This window comes from Cibotium barometz, chromosome 24 (assembly GCF_041138505.1).
Source record: "Cibotium barometz isolate CiBa-2024 chromosome 24, ASM4113850v1, whole genome shotgun sequence".
Taxonomy (NCBI): domain Eukaryota; kingdom Viridiplantae; phylum Streptophyta; class Polypodiopsida; order Cyatheales; family Cibotiaceae; genus Cibotium; species Cibotium barometz.
Window position 1 is genome coordinate 6,254,305 of NC_141069.1, and position 20,079 is coordinate 6,274,383.

The window sequence follows — 20,079 nt, forward strand, 5'->3', positions numbered from 1 at the left end:
GCTATGTAACCTAATACCAAAGCCTATATCGCAATACATGTATGATTGAGTGATTATAACTTTGGAGATTTATCACAAGACACATAACAAGGCTACGCACACGATAATCTCTCTCAAAGCACTACCTTCACAATGCGGCACTGGTCTACACGATAGCTACACCCACTTGCAGCTCCCCATGCCCGTGACCTGATGTTATTCCGTAGACTTGAAGTGTAACCTGCAAAGTTTACACTAGACAGTAAACAGGCAGCCAACTTTCTGAGCAAAAAGGTCAACGACGCATGCATTGTTTGCCTTGAGTCACTCATGCTTTGCAGTAAAATAAAGCTTACTGTCTTGTGGTGGAAGCACTCTGATAGTAGCATGCAACTCTTTTACTGAAGGGGGAGGATTAGAGGCAGTCGGTCGATAATATCCAGTGTGCATTAATACTGCCCAATAGACCAACACAGAATGCACATGCAAATGTTAGACCCTTGTACATGATTGACACATACAGTGCAATACCTATAATAAGCATGCACATAGACCTCCGTAACAAAGCACCCACTTTTACCCAAAGAAGAAGACGGCCAATAAATGAGAGAGGACCTCATACCTGCTACTATGTCAGAATCATCTGTGTACACATCAGTCCCCCATAACTGGCTACTTCTCACCTGGCCAAAAAAAAAAAACAAAGCAAATTACATTCAGTCTACTTTAACAAAATAGCAAAATTCTGGACAGAAATTAATGTGGACAACAAAAAGTGGAAGCATCTCTTTTAGAGGAAGCACATACCTGGTGGTTGGACATGGTAACAAACTTTGATGGTATCCGAATCTCAATTGTCGGGCCTTGACCTATGCTTATATCCTCCCCATTTTTGGGGGCCAATGAGAATTCATACTCTTTCCAAAGCTTTGTCAACTCAGGCAAGTACTCTCCAGGCCTGTATAAGATGGCTGTGGTTTCTGAGCTACCTGCATTGAACCACACCCATTAGTCGAAAAGGTAAATGTATTAATGACCTTAGTATCAGCATCTTTTGATTTAATCGGTGCCTACCTACCAAGATAGCATCATGCCCTCTGCTGGTCCGTGGCAATCTGACAATAAAACCCATGAAAGTACTTTCCCATTTGTTCAAAAGAATCTCCAGAGGATGTAATGACCCTCCAGCCTAAGGCATTAGGCCTTGTTCACCTAACACTCATGACATTTGGCCACATAGTCCTGAACATCCCCCTTCATCTAGGACATTCAATTTTTCTAATCATAAGTGCGATAAACCCCTGGATGTCCTGCTATAAGAGTGTCATGACATTCAAATAACAGCTCTCTCCTCTTCTCAGCACTATCCCGTACACAAACTCATCATCCCAAATAAAGTATTGACTACTAGCCTCCTTGACAAGTGATATAACTCCTGAGTCCTTGTCTAAATCTACAGAGCTCCCGCCTAGCCTTGCTGCCAATATTGACTCGAATGCCCATCAATCTAACATAGCCCTCTTAGAGAATCATGCAAGTCAGCACGAATCTCGATGAAGCTTCAAAAGATTCACCTTCTCAAGGCAAGCGGGCTAATGATACTAACCCATGCCTCACTTATATAGTGACTACTCCTGTTCTAAGTAACCATCCAATCATAAATAGCCAGTATTCATGGATTTATTAATTATGAGTCTTAGCCACCTGTATCAGCCCTTGATCTCAAGGCCCCTAACCCTATCACATTAGGTCACTAATCTCGAGGATTAGCATAAAGTGCATAACACAAACAACACAACACTAGGCACATCCAGGTGATTCTTCAAAGACATCAAAAAATTGGCTGAAGAGTCTTCACTTTCTTCAGCGACATAGGTGACTTCTTCACAGATGGCATCCCAAGAGGTCAGGTCAATGAATCTATCTTCTCCACTAGAGGTCATGCCAGAAGATGAGGTTTCATCGGAGACAACTTAGTAGTTGGTCAACTTCATTGTATCACAAGATGTGTACACTCATGGATCTCCAACATCCAAATCCTCAGCAATGGATACATTCGGATCAAGTTTGACTTGACCACCCCTACTAAGTCTATTGCAACTGAGCCCCATCACAATACAGAGCACATGTGTACTTCACCAAATGGCACCATGTTTTTACGCCCGAATTTGACCCACTCCACTGTCGGCTTTCCAGTGGCCTCCTCCTTTCCACGTTAGCCAAAAGAATACCACAAGCTTCTCTCGATGATTAGTCAAGCACTTGGACTCATGACTAAGGCCCCCGGGGACAATGGCAACTACCGAGGTCCAATTGAAAATACAACTTGTGCATTGACACAAATAGCAACAAGGATCTTCAAAGGACACAATTGCTTCCCAAATATACACTCCGGGTGATGGGAGCTTTGATAGCAATCTAGGAGCACGCTGAGACAAAGTTTGTATGCACTGTGAAACAAAGTGCACATACAATGAAGGTAGATAGATTGATATCCGATATGATGGATAGCTGTGTGGCCTGTCTATAAATAGTACTAAGGGCAGTTGTATGGTAGGTTGGCTACCCTATGTTGAGCTCAACCAGATCCAACCGACCACATCACCTGATTGGGATGATATTAGGCTAAACAAAAGATCACACATCTTACCACACATTTCAAACACATCCAAGTAAGTCTGGACGCCTATTCGGACTTCACAATCCAAGAACATTGTGTCCCGAGAAGATCTCCATCTATTCTTAGTAAGGTCAATACAGGAATATCAACGGCACTTGCATGTAGTCTATTTGGTTGGATGTCAAACCTATCTGATCCGTCATCTGGTATCCAATCCAGGATTTCTTGTACTACTCAAACACTAAAGGGAAGCTTACAAAACAGAGCTAGCCAATACCCGCACAATAATAATGATGAGGGTGGACCATCGATTTTCAAATCCCCCCACCCCTCCCTTTTCTTCAATGTCCACCCGTAGGTGAACTACCTCTTCAGCCCAATGGGAAGATGCCCTTCAAGAAGATCTCCCCCTTGAGCATTCATGATGTCTGCACAGTTCTTTGTTGCTGGACAGTAGACAATCTTGACCTCTTCATCCATGATCCACGTGCACAAAGTGGCAGTAAATTTAAATGCATTTTATGCAACATGGAACAGAGGGTACTTTGCAACAATCGCTAAGCAACTTTGATTGTCACGTTGCAGCATTGTTGGCTGCTCCTGGACAGTTCCCATACCTCCCAAAATTCTCCTCAACTAGACCGCTACCATGACGCAAAGCATGCAATTTTGTAGTGGAGAATCATTCTTTGACTTGACTCTACAAACATCCCAAGTTTAGAAAATAAGGACACGTGTGAAACGCTTCACACAAGTGCTTCGGTAAGTGAGGAGGCAAAAGCAGGAAGATACTCGTCATCAACCATACGAGATTCCTTCATCATCAGTCTCAACCCGTGCAACTTATGAGATATAATAAACCAACAAGTCAACGCACCTGAACAATGCTCACAAAACAGCAGCGCAGGCAGCAGACTGGGCAGTTGGGTGGACACTGTAGACAATTCTGGGCAGAAAGAAGTCACACTGGGCAGGCAAATCTGGGTAACCACCAGTATGGAAGGCCCACAGTAGCTGAATGACCAGCTGAAGAGTTCCACATCAATTGAACAAACCACAAAAGGCTTGAAGAGAGTCATGTGGGCTTCAACTTATAAATAGAACCTTCAGCCCCCCAATTCAGCTATCAATCAATCATCAAGACTCCTACAACAGTTGACTTGCAAGAGAGAGCCTATGTGTGTGTTGAAGGCAGGATTGAGCAATAGATAACCAGCGTTTGGTGACAACAAGGGTTCTCCATCAACTTGGTTTACCTCTGCAATCGATCAGCTTCAGGATTAATTTTGCATTAGTTGCACAAAAATTATTTGGTGAATTCTTTCCATAGTAAAAGACGAGGGCAGTTGCTAGTAGGTGTGAACGTGTTGTGCAAGACTTCCCATGTTCATTTTACTCTGTTAACACATTTACAGCCCTGGTAGGACTACAATGAGTCACTATAGATAGTTTAGTCAAATCAGAGGACTTGTCGAAGCAGTCATATGGATTCTAGTCTCACTTAACTCTGATGCCTGTAGACCCAAAAGACCACACAAAAAACCAAAAGAGTGATGCAAATAAAAAGGCAGGAACAATTATTGGGAAAACTATATGAAGGTTCAAGAGATGCCAAGGTCCTTTTAAAAGTTAACAGACACAGGATCACTATCGGGGGTCACTCTCCTACCTATTGCGGGAGGGAATTCCATGCGCATCATCCCCAACATGGATGCAACTAGGAGAGATCAGACCAAGGGAAAAAGGCCCCTGGCAACAGTGAGGATTAGAGATGCATGTGGGAGAATCAGGTAGACCCAGAACTCAACGACCATTGACTGGTATCATTTAAAAGCAATATACAACAACAGATCCAAACTACCATGTCATTAATAAGTGCTAAATTATGCCTGAACCTCACTGCTTTTCCTCTACTTATAATCTTCCAATTGATGAGAGCATGTAGTACACACCTTGGTTCCTGCAAAACACAAAAAAAGATCCCCATAAAATTAAACTGATCGATAAGTGACCAAAGATGGCCAAATTTACATGGCCTTCACAAACCAAAACAAGCTGTTTAAAAGAACAAAAAGCCATTGAGCCAAAACATACCCGTCCAGATCCTTTGCAAGGAAGCGAGTGCGCCCATCTCTACTGACCGCTTGAGAATGTCCCCTGGGTCGAAGCATTCTTTTTTTCTGCTGAATGCTGTAATTTACAAATGTTTCCTTGTCTCTCTCGCTGTCTTCAGCACCGACATCCTCGGGTTCTTTCTCTTGATCTCTAGATTTCCTTTCTACCAACCTCTCATGTTCCATCTTCTTTTCGAGATCTCTTTCCTTTTTTCTATCTCTTTCCTCAATCTCCATTGCCTTGGAGTTTTCTAAGTCTTTTAAAGGTTTCCTTTCTACCTCTAGATTCTCTGCAAGATCACCTCCCTCAGAACCAGCTTTCTTTGGTACCTCGAAATCCTCTACTTCCTGCTTTACCATGCCAAGGTCTTCCTTCTCTCCTTGATCCCTGGAACTGTGTTCCCTTTTGTCCCTCTCTTTGTCCCGTCCCCTCTCTTTCTTTTCTTTTTCTTTATCCCATCTTTCCCTCCCAGTCTCCATGACATTGTTAGAATGACCACCCCACCACGCCAATTTTTCACCTCTTTCTTTATCCTCTCTGACTTTGAAGCTGTCCTCCCTTGTCTTCCTTTCTTGCTCTTTATCTTTCTCTTCTCTTTTAGAGTCAGTCTTGATTTCTAGCACCGTTTCTTCCAAATCTCTCAACTCACCATCCTCCTCCATAGAATTTTTCCTTCCTATCCGCTTGCTCCAGAACAAGGAATCTCTGTGATCTGCAACTTGACGTGCAGAGACCCGATGCTCTTTGCAGTCCTTCCAGGGATCCCATGTGTCTTCCCTGTGTTCGAACCGCTGATCCCTTCTCCATATATTACTTCGATTAGCTCTTTCATTAATCAAATTCCTGGTGTCATGCATAAGATCCAAACGGCCATCCTTCCCAGCGTCCCTCTCTCCTTTCTCTTCATGAGCATCGGCCCTGGAGTCCCACTTCTCATCTGTACTGTCTTTCCAGGCCTCTCGTGAATCCTCCTTGTGTTCAAGCCGCTGTTCCCTTCTCCAGCTACTACTGCTACCACCACCACCAACACTTCGATCGATCCTTTCTGCAGTGGCAATCCGGGTGTCATGTACAGAATCATCCTTCAATGTGTCTGCCTCTCCTTTCTCTTCATGATTGTTCACCTTGGAGTCCCCATGGCAACCTTTCTCATCTGTGCTGGCCTTCAACTTCCCGTCTCGGGGATCTCCTTTGCTGTCCAGAACCAATGAGGAGTTGTTGACCACAGGATCATCTATTCCTGAGCGCTTTTGAAACCTGATACCACAGTCAAGGCGAGGGAGTTTTGGAGGGCGAGACTCGGTGGCATTGTCTACATGGGATCCCATATCACCATATGTCATGTCACCATTGGCTGCGGTGGCACCATGCTGCTCTTCATGCTGTTTGGCAGAAGGGGCACCATTACCAGCCGATAAATTGCTGCTAAACTCCTCGTGCACTCTTTTCCCTGACCCGCTCATGCTCGTGTTCTTTTCTTGAGCTTCTTCCTGAAATGGCTTCTTTAACCCCAATTTCTCAAGCATTGTAGGGAAATCCTGCACTTGGCCTAAGAGAAACATTACAGAAAATAAGAATTAAGCAGGGAATGGTTTTCAAAAGCGTTAAAAAAACAAAGAAATGCCGTCATGGAAATCATTGCAAGCAGCCCTCGCGTGCAAATTTAAGCGCAAAATTACACAATGCTGGAAGAGGACACACCGTGTACAATCATTCCTGCACAGAAAAACATGCAATTGAGAAGAGGGAGAGGAGTACCTGGTATGAAGTTAGAGCAAAACTGTGGCTATGGCGATGGCGATCCAAACTCCTTTATGCAGCAGAAGGCAAGTGTTATCTGATGCTAACAACGCAAAGCTGAAGGGATGATTAGGGTTTCCGCTATAACGGTCGAATACCAGGTGAGAAGAAAGCACAAACAATAATGGACAGTCCTCAAGCACGAAAACTGCACGTCAGACGCGAAAATGAAAGTAGCCTTCAATATATATTACGGAAATTCCTACTTCCTAGTAAAATCAAAAACTCTGCGTATATTTCCTTGGCCGTTAGATCTTCAAACATCCAACATTGTGTATGTTTGCTTTTTATATCCGCCAACCCGGGGGGAAGGCTATATGCTACATTTGCCTTAAACTGAATTGTACCTATAAAAGCACCCAAAGTCTATAAATTATTAAAAAAACACCCAAAGTCTACTTTTGCTATTAATTAATAAGTTCAAAGCAAATTTTAAAGGTTTCTAACCTTCAAGAAAGGGTAGTTCTGAGATGACGTTGATGTGATGGAGGGGGTTAATTTAATGATGAAGGTGAAACTTACAAAAAACGGGAGGGGCTGCACGGTGAACACGTGCCCCTCTCGCTCTCGCTCTATATGCACGCAACCTCTCTCTCTCTCTCTCTCTCTCTCTCTCTCTCTCTCTCTCTCTCTCTCGTCTCTGCACGGCGACCTCTCTCAACTCTCTCTCGCCTCCATCTGCAGAGCAAGCGGGAGGGCATAGGGTAGGCACAGAGAGCGGCTCGGTGGAGAGGGCGGCAGAGCAACAGTCTAAGTCTTTGAAAGAATTTCCTAGTAATCGACATCTCGATCGTGTAGAGATACGAGGATACGACTACTAGGTAAGACCTAGCTTTATCTCGCAGGGGAGTGTGGTCTCCTAAATGATTCTAAAATCGAATCACCCATAGAGTGATTGACCTATCTTGGGCAACCTCTATCCTTGATTCCTAGAAACAACGCCTTTTTTCCTCATCTATGCAAGGCATGGTTGTTGACCTAGTCCTCTAGAGTAAAATTGCCTACGGACTTACTTACCTAGTGTAGTGCGATTGATTACCTTTGTTGGAAAGCTATTTGACTAATCGGGTCCACCTGTCCATAGGATGGTGCCGTCAGGGCAATCGACCCTCCCACTTTTCACCCAACTCACCCATCATTTTTGTTTTGTAATTAATCCTATCACACTGTGTGACATATATGGATAAGTTCATTAATTAGGGATCTTACACGGTGTTCATTAAAACATCCACTTAACTTAAAACAATGATACAATAATACTAGAAAACAAGGGACTTAATTAAAAAATAATCACAAAGGTTCAAATCCAACTATAGCCAGATCCATGCTCTCTTATTCCATGTTTTATTCTGTCGATAATCTAGAATTTGGCATTCCAGTCTCCATAGACTAAGAAATCCCTATGAGATCATACACCTCGTCGTTGTTGGTAGCCGGCGACGAGGACTGAAGCCAGCTTGTTGCCCTCTCAGGCTCTATCGCTTAATCCTCTCGCTTCTTGGAGGGATATCTACGTGCTAGGGTGGGCTTATTCACCACACTAGCCTGGGCCTGCAAAACTAGGCAATATCCATAATTCTTGCCAAATTAGCAAGTTCCAACTTTCCAATGGTATGAGGGATACCTTGGTCCGACTCCAGGCCTCGCTAACATTGCCGCTTGACTACACAAGCACAGGAACGGGGTTAGCATCAAGGTGGGGAGAAGATGTACCTGTACTTTAATTTAAGCAAGATTACAACACAATAGTTCAACCCAACCTCATAAGATACGGTAAACTACATTATGTTTTCGAGAAAGCAACAATAGTTTAGATAATTATGGAAGTCTATATCTCAAAACAAGGAAAACTAGCATCCTTTATCTTTCTTAATTAATGCTAAGATTAAGGATTAATCTAAAAACCTTTTTTTAGATGATTATCAAGCTAACCTAGCCATTGCCTCCATGAGGGACTCCCAAGGGAAGAGATGGGGCCGCGTTCGGAGCATTCCCTCTTGCGTCATTATCTTGCACGCTTCTTGAGGCAACATTTTGGCATCTTCGAGGAGGATCCATATTGTCCACTCTCTCGTAGCTCGTGCAATCACGAACTCAACGATCTAGACGGATCCGTTTGCTCACTTTATGAGCAAAAGACTCACCCGTGTTGGAAACAAGCTCTTAGAGCTAGAGTGTGCTTGCTAAAGTCTCTCTATATGGGGGCAAAAAGTAGAGTGTCCTTAGGTAGAGAACAAGGCTAGCTAGAAACAGGATGAGAGGGCTGGGGGGAGGAGAAAGCTTCTCCCCTTCAGTCTATTCACACGGGGGGGAGAGGTGATCCCCTCCACAACACAAGGAGGGTAGGCTGCTTGGAGCTTGTATGTAGAGGGCTGTTGGGGAGGTTGGATGTAGAGGACTGTCGGGGAGAGCTTTCACCCTAGAGAGGAGGCTGCTAGGCATAGAGGGGGGTGTTAGGGGTGGGGGGGTTTATATAGGGTTTGGTATGGGTAAGCAGAGAGCAAAGAGGGGTGGAAAGGAAGGTGTACATGAAAGTATGCCGGTTTGTGGTTGCATGAGCCTATAGAAAGGGTGGTGCCTAGAAGCGAGTTAAAGGTGGGGTACGCATGGTGTCCACGTGGCGGCCAAGCGAGACCATACACTAGGACGATTGTTTTTTGGCCTGTGTGTGGGCGCCCTGATATTTGTACGGTCTAGGGTAAGGTCCTTTGCATGTGTCGGCCTTGATATGCATGGCGACGCATCCGACGGTTATCGATTTTTTTGGGTGAAATTGTCCGAGGTGTTTTCTTGGTCACAGGGGTGCAATCCGTTCATTAATCGAACACTCGGATACGCATTTATTAAGGTCAGAAGCTTACCATAATTTAACTAAAAATTTACGTTGAGGCTTATTTCGGTGTCCATTTTGAGTGCTGTTAAATCCTATAATAGGGTAAAATTGTGCGCAGATTTCAAATTTAGACTCAAAATTTTAAGATTCCAAGAAGAAATAGCTCAATTATTAAAATGATGATTTTTATACTATAAAAAGGACCATAATTTCATCTATTAAATGGACATATATTATTATGAAAGATGGGCATGCTACACTCAATGAGCAAAAACTTAATGAAAGATATTCCCAAGTCTAAAAGCTATGTAAGGCATGATCAATGAAGTCAATGGGAATGTGATTATGCAATTGAAACCAAGAACTCCTAAATGTAACCCTAATTTGGTTGGATTTGTCCTAACTTGGTTGGATTTGTCCTAACTTGGTTGGATTTGTCCTAATTTGGTTGGATTTGCCCTAAAACCCCTTTTCAACCAAGAAACCCTAATTTGTCCATCATATTAATGTAATGAATGCATAGATGATCAAAGGGAAGGGTAATGAAAAATATTAAAGCCCTGGATCCCCAAAAGTAGAGAGCAAACCCTAATTTCTCAAGAATTTCAAGATATGCAAGGTAGAGAAGAATTCCCATGAAATCCCATGCTTAAGCAACAATTAGTCACATGTATGAGTATAGCTAAGCATGAAGAAGAAGATTATTTAAAGATATTTTTTCAAATTTATGATAGAAACCCTAATTTTCTAAAGAAAACCTAATGCCAAGAAATTGAAGCATTGAAGCAAAATGTGAGGTGCTTACACCTTGGAGAATCATTGCCAATCATCATTGTAGCCATTGTTTGGATCTTCAACTCCCACACCAAGCAAAAACACACACAGCTCCACGGGTAGCCTTATGGGTAAAATCACCAAGAAATAGCTCCATTGCTAAGCTTGGAATTGTGCTTGCCTTAACCACTCCCAAGCTTAGCCAAGCTTCAATGCAACCCCATAAGCTCCAAATCACCATGGAAACAAGTGCTATAGGCTAGCAGCCTGGCAGGTAGAAAAATGCACATAATCATCTCAAGGCCATGCTTAAAATGAAGCCAATGTCTTCCTCTTTCATAACCTCAAACTTTGGAAAGCTTCAAGCTCATGATTTGCTCACCATAGCTCCCATAGATCAAGCAAATAAGAGGGAGAAAAAGAAAAATATTTTTGATTAGTAAAACTAATCAAGATTAGTGAGATTAGTGACTTCTTTTTCCCAAATTTGGTCCTACAGATTTGAAAGTTTGGTGTGACTCCCCCAAATTTTGGTCCCCAATAAGCCCATAGCCTAAAAGCTTTAGAAATTAACCATAGAAAAGTGACTTTTACCATTCAAGTTCACCATAGTCATCTTCTTGATCAAGAAGATCAAGAAAACTCAAGAAAAATGCTAAAAATGGATTAAAGGCATGAGCTTTGATACCAATGAAAGAAAGGAGGAAGAGGACGACTCGTTAGCGTGGAGTCGGGAACACAAGACATCGTTTACATGGGGTCTAATACATGGGTGAATGTCACCATGGAAGCTTGGGCATGAGCTCCAAGAAGACATAGATGTCTATAGAGTAAAATATGATCCAAACAGTACAATGCCCATGAGCCCTATCCCTAATATAGCCCAAGGCCCCCAAAAGTACATATGTAAATGATCCTAAGCCCAAGTGCCTAGGCCCCATCCCCGATGTGCATGTGCATACCAAATCTACTTCGTTACAATCAATGTCACATGTTCGTTACTCGCATCACTTGGACCACATCATAGTGCATCACGAGGAGTTCCACACGCCCCCTATGGCCTCATCATCAAGCTTTATATTACCACATCTTGAGCCTTAGGAGAATCCCCTTATATCTCACATATCCTTGCCACATCGAGCATTGTATCTAGGCACTCTCTTATTGAGGAGTATCTTTCCCCTACTAGAAAATAATAATAAATAAATAAATAAAATCAAGCCGTACGGTACCATATGATATCATACCATACCATACCGTATGGCTATGTCATACAACATATGACAACTACTACGGTCAGTTAAATAAGTCCTCCAAGAGCCTACAAGTGGACATGCTAATCCCACACTAATCCCTGAGATTGAGCAGCAAATAAACACAAATTTAGGACATGATTAGGATCTTATCATGCACTAGAACAGATCCAGGTGGACAAGTATGAAGTTGGCAACTATTCAGCATCATCTGTCCAAAGGACCTGGCCGACCACGGCCAAGTCATTAAGTGTTCCAAAGGCCTATAAAAGGCACATCATCATGGAAGCTTTATGAGGCTTAATAAGGCACTTTTTTACAATTCCAGGGTTTTGGAATGAGGCCATGCTATGTTGTGCCACCGTCTTCATGTGGCTTGGTTCTCATTCGTCACTTATTGTTTACATTGACTAACATTACTCCAAATGTGCGGCAACACCTTTGAGCCATACTTTTTATACTATGCAATGTGCTTCATGTAAAATGATTATGGGAAATCTCTGAGCTTAGGACTTGTGTAATGCTAGAAGATAGAGCTTATGACTTGTCTAATGCCAATAATGTATACTTAGACTAATCAATTTTCCTAGACTAGCTTATTAGGGCCCCAGACTTACTTGGGTAGCTAGGAATTATATATATGGGTCTTGTATATAAGACAATTTGACTAATGAGAAAAGATATAATCCCATTCTCACAATTGAGTTTAAGTTTCTTGCTCTTATGATTGAAGTTACTTGTATGCTTTCTCTTCTTCTTATTGTATATATGATTGAAGTTACTTGTATGCTTTCTCTTCTTCTTATTGTATATATGCATAGGGATTGTGTGGGTGAGTGATGATGTTGATGCCTGTTTTATTGTCCCTCTTCCGTTGTCTTCCCTTCTCCCTCATGCTCTCACTCACCGTGGCATCGAAGTAGAGGTTGAGCTTTCCATAGTTCTCTCTCTCTCTCTCTCTCTCTCTCTCTCTCTCTCTCTCTCTCTATGCTTCCCATCCAAGTGCAAAGCTCCTTTGTAGTGGATAACAAAGGAGGCAAGCTCTCCACAAGAGAGGGTTACTCTACCAAGAGTAGCTAGAGGTGCAAAACTGGTAAGACCCTTGAATTGTTTCTCTCCTTCTGTGTATCTTGCAAGGATTAAGTGTTCAAAACGATGAACATATTTAGCACTGCTACTGGGGAAGTGCCTTTGCTTAGGAATCCCTTGCTATAAGTATTGACATAGCCCGGTTGCAGTGTGAATCCACTAGTTGTTTGGTAGTGTTTGACTCTTGGTATTTGTTTGTTTTTTGGTTTATTTGGTTACCTTGGTACAAGGGAGCATGGAACAACCCTTCAAGCTTGAGTTGCATGATTACAAGTAAGTGTTCTATTTTCTAATTCTGTTGATTCTTGCTTTTTTCTTCTTACATTTGTATTTTTTTGAGTTTTTGTTCATTTTTAGGATTACTTTGACCATTAATCTTTGTAGGAAAACCATTAGGTTGCATTGAGCATCCTATCAAATCAAAATCCAAAAACATGCACCATTAAGGGGAGGAATCAGGGGACAAAACTTGGAATTTTTTTTTTACCAAAACATAGAAAATTGTTCTCTGGTTTGCCTGTGTACGTGCTTAACTAGGCCTGGAAACATATGTTCATAAGTAGGAATACACATTCTTAAGTCTGATAGGAAACTCACATTCCTAAGTCATAATATTCTCATTAAATAAAGGTTAGATAATATTCTTCTAAATAACCATGATGATTAAAAACATTTAAAAATGACCATCACGTGGCCTAGACTTCCACCACCACTACAAGTGGCAGATATGTCAGAATCACGTACATGCATGCCCAAGTGGAAACACACATTCTGACTTTTAAATGCACGTTCACAAGTCCAATAGACACTTAGCCATGCACATTCACACTTGGTCACGTGTGTTGTTATCTGGCCACACACGTTCACACCTAGCCATGAACGTTCCTACCTTCTGCACATTCATGGTTTTCCCCACGCACGTTCCTAGACTTATGAATGCACATTCTCAAGTCTAACTGGGACCTAAACATAAACATTCCCAACTCACTAGCCACTCATGTACCCAAGTGGGAACACACATTCTCCACTTACAAACGCATGTTCACAAGTCAAACAAAGTCTTAAAACATAAAAAATCCAACTGAATCTAGAATATCTGCTGGGGACATCGCATGACTTGTGTCGGTAAAGGGTGTACTCTAAGCTAATCACCCTTACATGTACACAAGATCACGAAGGATTTTTTGACAACCCCCCACTAGAAGAGAGTACCTCAAATAATACTGAATAAAGAGAACTTTCTCAAGAGGAATCTCTTCACGCATTTTAGTCCCTTAGGACCATATAGGAGCCAAGCAACCCTAGTCACAGAGAGTATTAATGAAGATGCTAGCTTGAGTGAGGACTATTATTGGGAGCCTATCTCTTCGGAGCCTTGTATGTACCAAGAGGTTGATGTACTTGACTCCCCTATAATCACTTAAAGGAGTTTTGTGGACGTGATTAGAGACATTATCACACAGGAGGTCCAACCAATGAGTGAAAGTCAAATAATCATCCAATTTCCTAGCAAGTAAGAGACTGTTAGGGCTAGAAAGGAAAAAAATGGAGGCATCCACTCCTAATATGGACCCTGATCAATCTAGTTCAGGAATGAGAAGCACCAACCTAGTAGAAGAAAGAGTAATCCCTCCTAGAACCTGTTATATGTACATTATGTGTGCTATGTTATATACACATTATGTGTGCATATACTAGGAGGCTAACCCATATTAGGCTTGTGAGCATGGGAGCATGGGAACAAGCTCTAGTGGAGCATGGGTTAGGACTAACCTTAAGGGTTAAGGTTAGGGTCAGGCATCCAAGGGTCACACATGGGAAATGGAAAGTCAAGAGTCACTTGTTGAGGGCCCTCCTATATAATAGGAGCATGGGGCACACTCAAGGGAGCTTGGGGGGCTTGGAGGCTAGGAAGCTTGAGGCTTATGCTATGGTCTCTTGTGTAGAGATCCATATCTACTCATCTACCATTTCACACTATAGCTACATTCTATTGGATTGGAGTTATACCTCTTGATGGTATGGGACATCAAGGTAGAGGTATGATGTATTTCATTATTATTCATGTGTGCATCCCTTGGGCTCGGGGGTGGTTGGGTGGTTGAGTTTATGCCTGATTTATGCATGTTTATGCAAAACAATTATCTAGAGAGATCTTAGGGTTTTAACAGTGGTATCAGAGCAATCTCTATTTAATTGTTGATTTTTTTAGTAAATTTTAATATTTACTAATAAAATATTATTTTTTGTTGATTTGTGTTGATGAATTGTACGTGGATCATCGATTTGGTGATTGGAACATATGTAACTACAATTCAATGGATGAATCGACGTTGCGGGGAAATTCCGTGAGTTAATGCTATTTTTTCTTATTTTTTATGGTTAAAATCGAGCATTAATAGAATTTTTTATAAAAATACCATAAAGTTTATGGTGGATATTTTTGTAGAATGGATTCCCTGAATTTATAGAATTTTAAGAAATTTTTTTCTAATTTTTTAGGAATTTTTTGAGCATTTTTATGATTTAAAATGTATTTTTATACATTTTTTGCGGGTTTTTTTCGCGGGAATGCGATCAAATTTCTGTCAATTTGCTACTGAAATTCAGTAAGGGGACAGCGTGTTGATGCATAAATTGCTCTTCCATGTGCGTGGGGTCCTCTCCGCCTCTCAAATCTGATATTTCCTTCATTTTTTTTGTGAAATTTCTCTTAAAAAGGAATTTTTTAAATTAAACATTAATCATAATTAATGTCTAATTATGATTATGAGTTTAATTAAAAATCTTAATCAAAGATTAAGTTAATCTCAAGCTAATCTCTCTGATTAAGAGAGAGAGAGAGAGGAGATTGGAGGAGAGATGGAAATGGAGAGGAAAGGGAGGAGAGAGGGGAGAAGAGAGAGTCACTCTCTCTCTCAGTCCTACGCGCAGGCGACCGGGGGGGAGGGGGGGGCTGCGCTGCAGAGCCGGGCGAAAAAAACGCCCCCCCCATGAAAAAATCAAAAGCTTAATAGCTTAATTAAGCTTTTTTTATTATTTTTATTATTTTTTTAAAAAAATAAGTTTTTTATTAAAAAAAGGCTTTTTGATAATATTTCAAAAAAAAAGCTTGAAAAATTTCAGAAAAAATTGGAATTTAAGGTTAAAAAATCTCTGAAAAATTCCTGGAAATTTCTTATTGAAAAATTTTGGCTTTTCATCTTCCGGAAAACCTTTGGCTTTCCGTTTCCCCGAAACCTTTTGGCTTTCCGAATTCCGGAAAAACTTTTGACCTTCCGTATTCCGGAAACCTTTGACCTTTCACATTCCGATTTTTTTTTGTCTTTTCATTTTCCCAAAACTTTTGGCTTTCCGTATTCCGGGAAAACCGTTGGAATTCCGAAATTTTTTGACCGTTCGTATTCTAAATGCGTTCGGGGTTGATTAAAAATTTCAAAAAATTCTTGAAAATTAGTGGAAAATTAGACAAAAGGTTATTTTAAATTTTGGAAAAATGTGGGGTTGGTGTTTGGCACATGGTGTGTCTATTCAGGCGCCCGTGACCATTCAAATTCCTTTTAAATTATATTTTTTAACCCAAAAAATTAAAAAAATCCATTAAAATTGAAAATTTTCATTGGATTTGAGAATTGTCGGGCGGAATTGGAAATTTTGTGAACGATGGGATTCTCAGGAAAAATTAGGAATATTCTGAAATTATTTTTAGAAATCCTAAAAATTGGCATTTTTAAAATATCAATGGTATTTTGGCAAATAAAATTGCTAAAAATTTTCTGAAAAAATATAGGTTTGGAATGCCATGAGATAGGTTTGGTGGAATTCAAAATTATTATATTTTGAGGCCCTATAAAATTAGGGAAAATTAGAAAAAAAATCATGATAATTATTTTTCTCGAGAATGTAATATTTTCGAGGGTTATTTAATGCTGAAGTACGTTTTCTCGTGCTGACATTAGATAGATGTGGGTTATTCGCATATTTTTAATACGATTATACCTCGTATTAATGGATATTTATGTTTGGATTAATTCTAAACGATGTATTCATGATTTTTTACCATTTTTTAGCCATTCTTTTTGGACATGTTCCTTAATTTCTTTTGATGGCTATAATTTACGTTCAAAGTGTGTTTCACCTTTGACACTTTTCCATGATAATTTATTTTGGCACTTATTAAAGTGTGGATTGTGCTTAATTTCTTAAGCCTAAGACAAACTCTATCATGGGTTAGTTGATCGGTTTATTTTGGTGGATTTTTATTGGATGTTTTCCAAGTTTTATATGGACTCATCAGGTTTTGCCTAGATCACTTATGTCTAGGGTTTTCTTATTGAGTGCTACACACATGTGTTTCACTTTTTTACTTTGGAGTTTTATTTGAACAACACATCGTTCATATACTCCGGATTGATGAGTTGGCCACCAATTTTAATGCTTCTTTTGGCATGTTTATGTCCATTAGAAGGTATGCATTGATTTTTATGATCAACTATGGTTTTTATGGATTCGAGGAGCTTCTATGCTTTTATCCATGGTTTTATAAGGATCTTTTGATCTTTTGAATAATTACATGTGCTTTGAAGGTAGCATATGCCTTCGTTTTTTGCACATAATTTTGGAGTATATTTCTTATACTCTTGTATACTCGGATACCTAGTTGCTTATATATCTAGGTGAGTTATTTTTCTACCCTAACTTTATTGTGTTTTGGGTAGTTATCATTAGAAAGGCACCAATAATTCAATTTCTTTTCTAATGATGTACTCAGAAGGAGTTATTCCTTGATGTAGTCTCAAGTATATAGAGACAGGTTTAGTATGTGAAAGTCTGGATAAGGCCATCTTATTCCTTTTACACAGGATTTTATTCATATTTTCCTAGACGGCATACTAGGGAGTTTCAAATTGTTAAGGTATGTATGGGTGGTATCATGGTGGTATGGGACACTAGTGATCCCTCACATATATTATCTTATGGGATAATTTGGACTCAAGATTGTTGCTTTGCTTACATCACTTAGCATGTTGACCTCAACATTCAAAGACAATCTTATTTTCAAAATTCACTAGAAGTTATAGTGTGGGCATTCTCTAGATAAACTTCTTTTATCTATAGCCTGCATGTTATGATGAGGGCAATCTCATCGGCATTTTCACGTGTTGAAATCTCTTTCTTTAGAGTTCAAACAAGTTTATCTTGTTGTATTTGGATAAGGAAATTTGGATTCTTCCTTTGTTGGCATTTCTTTCTCTAGTTCCGTACTTTAGGTGATTTACACAATCAACCTGATAGGTTTACGGATGGACATATGTGACTCATCGAGACGTTGATGACTCTATTTTGATATGGGTAACTCGAGACGTTGATTATTCCATATGCAGATATGGGTATGTCGGGGCGCCGATGAATCCCTGGTTTTCTGCTATAATGCCATGCTTTCCTACTTTATTCCGAAATGTTTACAAAGAGGAAGTTACTTTGAATGTGAATTGCTCTGATCATCCGCTGGCAGTAGTCTGATGGGCAAACAGAGTGTATGAATCAGATTAGAGAGGATATGCTTCGTGTATATGTCTCTAGAAAATCATCATATTGGAAAATATCTTCCAATGATGGAATTTGCCTATAACAGTTCTAAATTTACGGCTATTATTTTAGTCCGTGCATACTTATGTATGGGTTTCAACTCAGGGCACCTATTGATGTCGGTCTTAAGGACATCGAGCTTGATGCATCGAGGGATTTCTTGCGAGATATGCAGGAAATGCTGACCGAAGCTCGAGATTCTATCAGGAGTGCTCATGATAGGGCATGGTTTTATGCTGATAGGGGATGCTCATCTCGGTCTTTTGAACCAGGATCGTTGGTTTATTTTAATGTTCTTAAAGATTTTCAGACTTTGTCAATGAAAAAATGCTCGAATTTATCTCCTAGATATTGTGGTCCATTTCGAGTTATACATCGGATTGGCACGGTTGCGTATGAACTAAAGCTATCTCCAATTGTTAGAGTTCATCCAGTCTTTCATATCCATAGATTGAAAGGGAAACTGGGAGGTGAAGATAACACAGTTACTCCTCAAGAACTCGTTGAAGTCAATGAATTATCCTATGTTCCACATGAACCTGATAAGGCACTTGAATTCAGGGAAAGAAAACTTTCTAGTTGACTAATCCCTGAGGTTAAAATTAGGTGGAAGGATAGGGAAATTGAGGTTTCGACTTGGAAGTCGGTTGAGATTGTTCAACGCAGTTCTCCTTCTTTTCATTGCAAGAGTGCAATGTTTTGAGAGAGGAGAAGTATGTTATATGTACATTATGTGTGCTATGTTATATACACATTATGTGTGCATATACTAGGAGGCTAACCCACATTAGGCTTGTGAGCATAGGAGCATGGGAACAAGCTCTAGTGGAGCATGGGTTAGGACTAACCTTAAGGTTTAAGGTTAGGGTCAGGCATCCAAGGGTCACACATGAGGAATGGAAAGTCAAGAGTCACTTGAGGGCCCTCCTATATAATAGGGGCATGGGGCACATTCAAGGGGGCTTGGAGGCTAGGAAGCTTGAGGCTTATGCTATGGTCTCTTGTGTAGAGATCCATATCTACTCATCTACCATTTCACACTATAGTTACATGCTATTGGATTGGAGTTATACCTCTTGATGGTATGGGACATCAAGGTAGAGGTATGATGTATTTCATTATTATTCATGTGTGCATCCCTTGGGCTCGGGGGTGGTTGGGTGGTTGAGTTTATGCCTGATTTATGCATGTTTATGCATAACAGATATCTAGAGAGATCTTAGGGTTTTAACAGAACCATAGTTGGCATGGCTATAGAAACAATGGTTTTGTTAGCGGCTTTTGGCTCAACTAGTTCTCAAAACATGAACCTTAGAGTGTTCGGAATAGCCTGGAGGCCTACAATGTCTTTAAGCTTAGCAACATTAGACTTTGATACTAGCAGTGTAGAGGGATTCAGGTACTAGCAATGCAGGGGGATTTTGGGGGAGTAGGGAGCTCTACAATAGACCCATCATCGAGAGGGGCATACACACCTCAGCATGGACGTAGCCTTATACAGATATCCCCCATAATACCCCAACTAACCTTAAGGAAAAGGGGCATACACACCTCAGCATGACGTAGCCTTATACAGATATCCCCCATAATACCCAACTAACCTTAAGGGAAAGGGAAATATCTTGCATATGCCATGCCACCCCACTGGCTTACCCATACCCATAATATCACTCACAACCACTACCTCAACCTCCACCTACACCACTACTTAGTACTTTAAAACACTGAAGATATCTTGAGAATATATATATTGAGGATAGTAGCCTAAATAGGGAGAGGGATAGCAAATGGGGCTTGTAAACACCATCTCCAGCTACAGCAAAGTTGGGACAAAACCCTAGACATTAATATACGATTAAACCTATGCAAATTGCAAAATTGATGCCAAAGTTCAATGAGACTGGAGATCCCATTACACACTTGGAAGTGTTTGATCAAATGTGCGACACATGTGCGATTAGCTTGATGACCTAGTAAGGGTGAGTGGCTTCAGCCTCACCATGGAAGGAAAGGCGGGTCAGGGGTTC

The 20,079-nt window shown here is 40.7% G+C and overlaps 1 protein-coding gene across 1 annotated transcript in view; it reads right to left on the bottom strand.

The window, feature by feature from the left end:
- The window catches only part of LOC147624843 (uncharacterized), a 29,244-nt gene extending 22,571 nt beyond the window's left edge, over positions 1–6,673 (bottom strand). The window contains exons 1-7 of the mRNA XM_086818836.1: positions 6,473–6,673; positions 4,694–6,263; positions 4,552–4,559; positions 787–968; positions 602–662; positions 336–434; positions 126–220 (exon numbers count right to left, since the gene is read on the bottom strand). Of these exons, the coding sequence (XP_086674962.1) occupies positions 126–220; positions 336–434; positions 602–662; positions 787–968; positions 4,552–4,559; positions 4,694–6,240 (1,992 nt within the window). The 5' untranslated portion in view covers positions 6,241–6,263; positions 6,473–6,673. The remainder of the gene's footprint in view (positions 1–125; positions 221–335; positions 435–601; positions 663–786; positions 969–4,551; positions 4,560–4,693; positions 6,264–6,472) is intronic.
- Between the last annotated feature and the right edge of the window lie 13,406 nt (positions 6,674–20,079).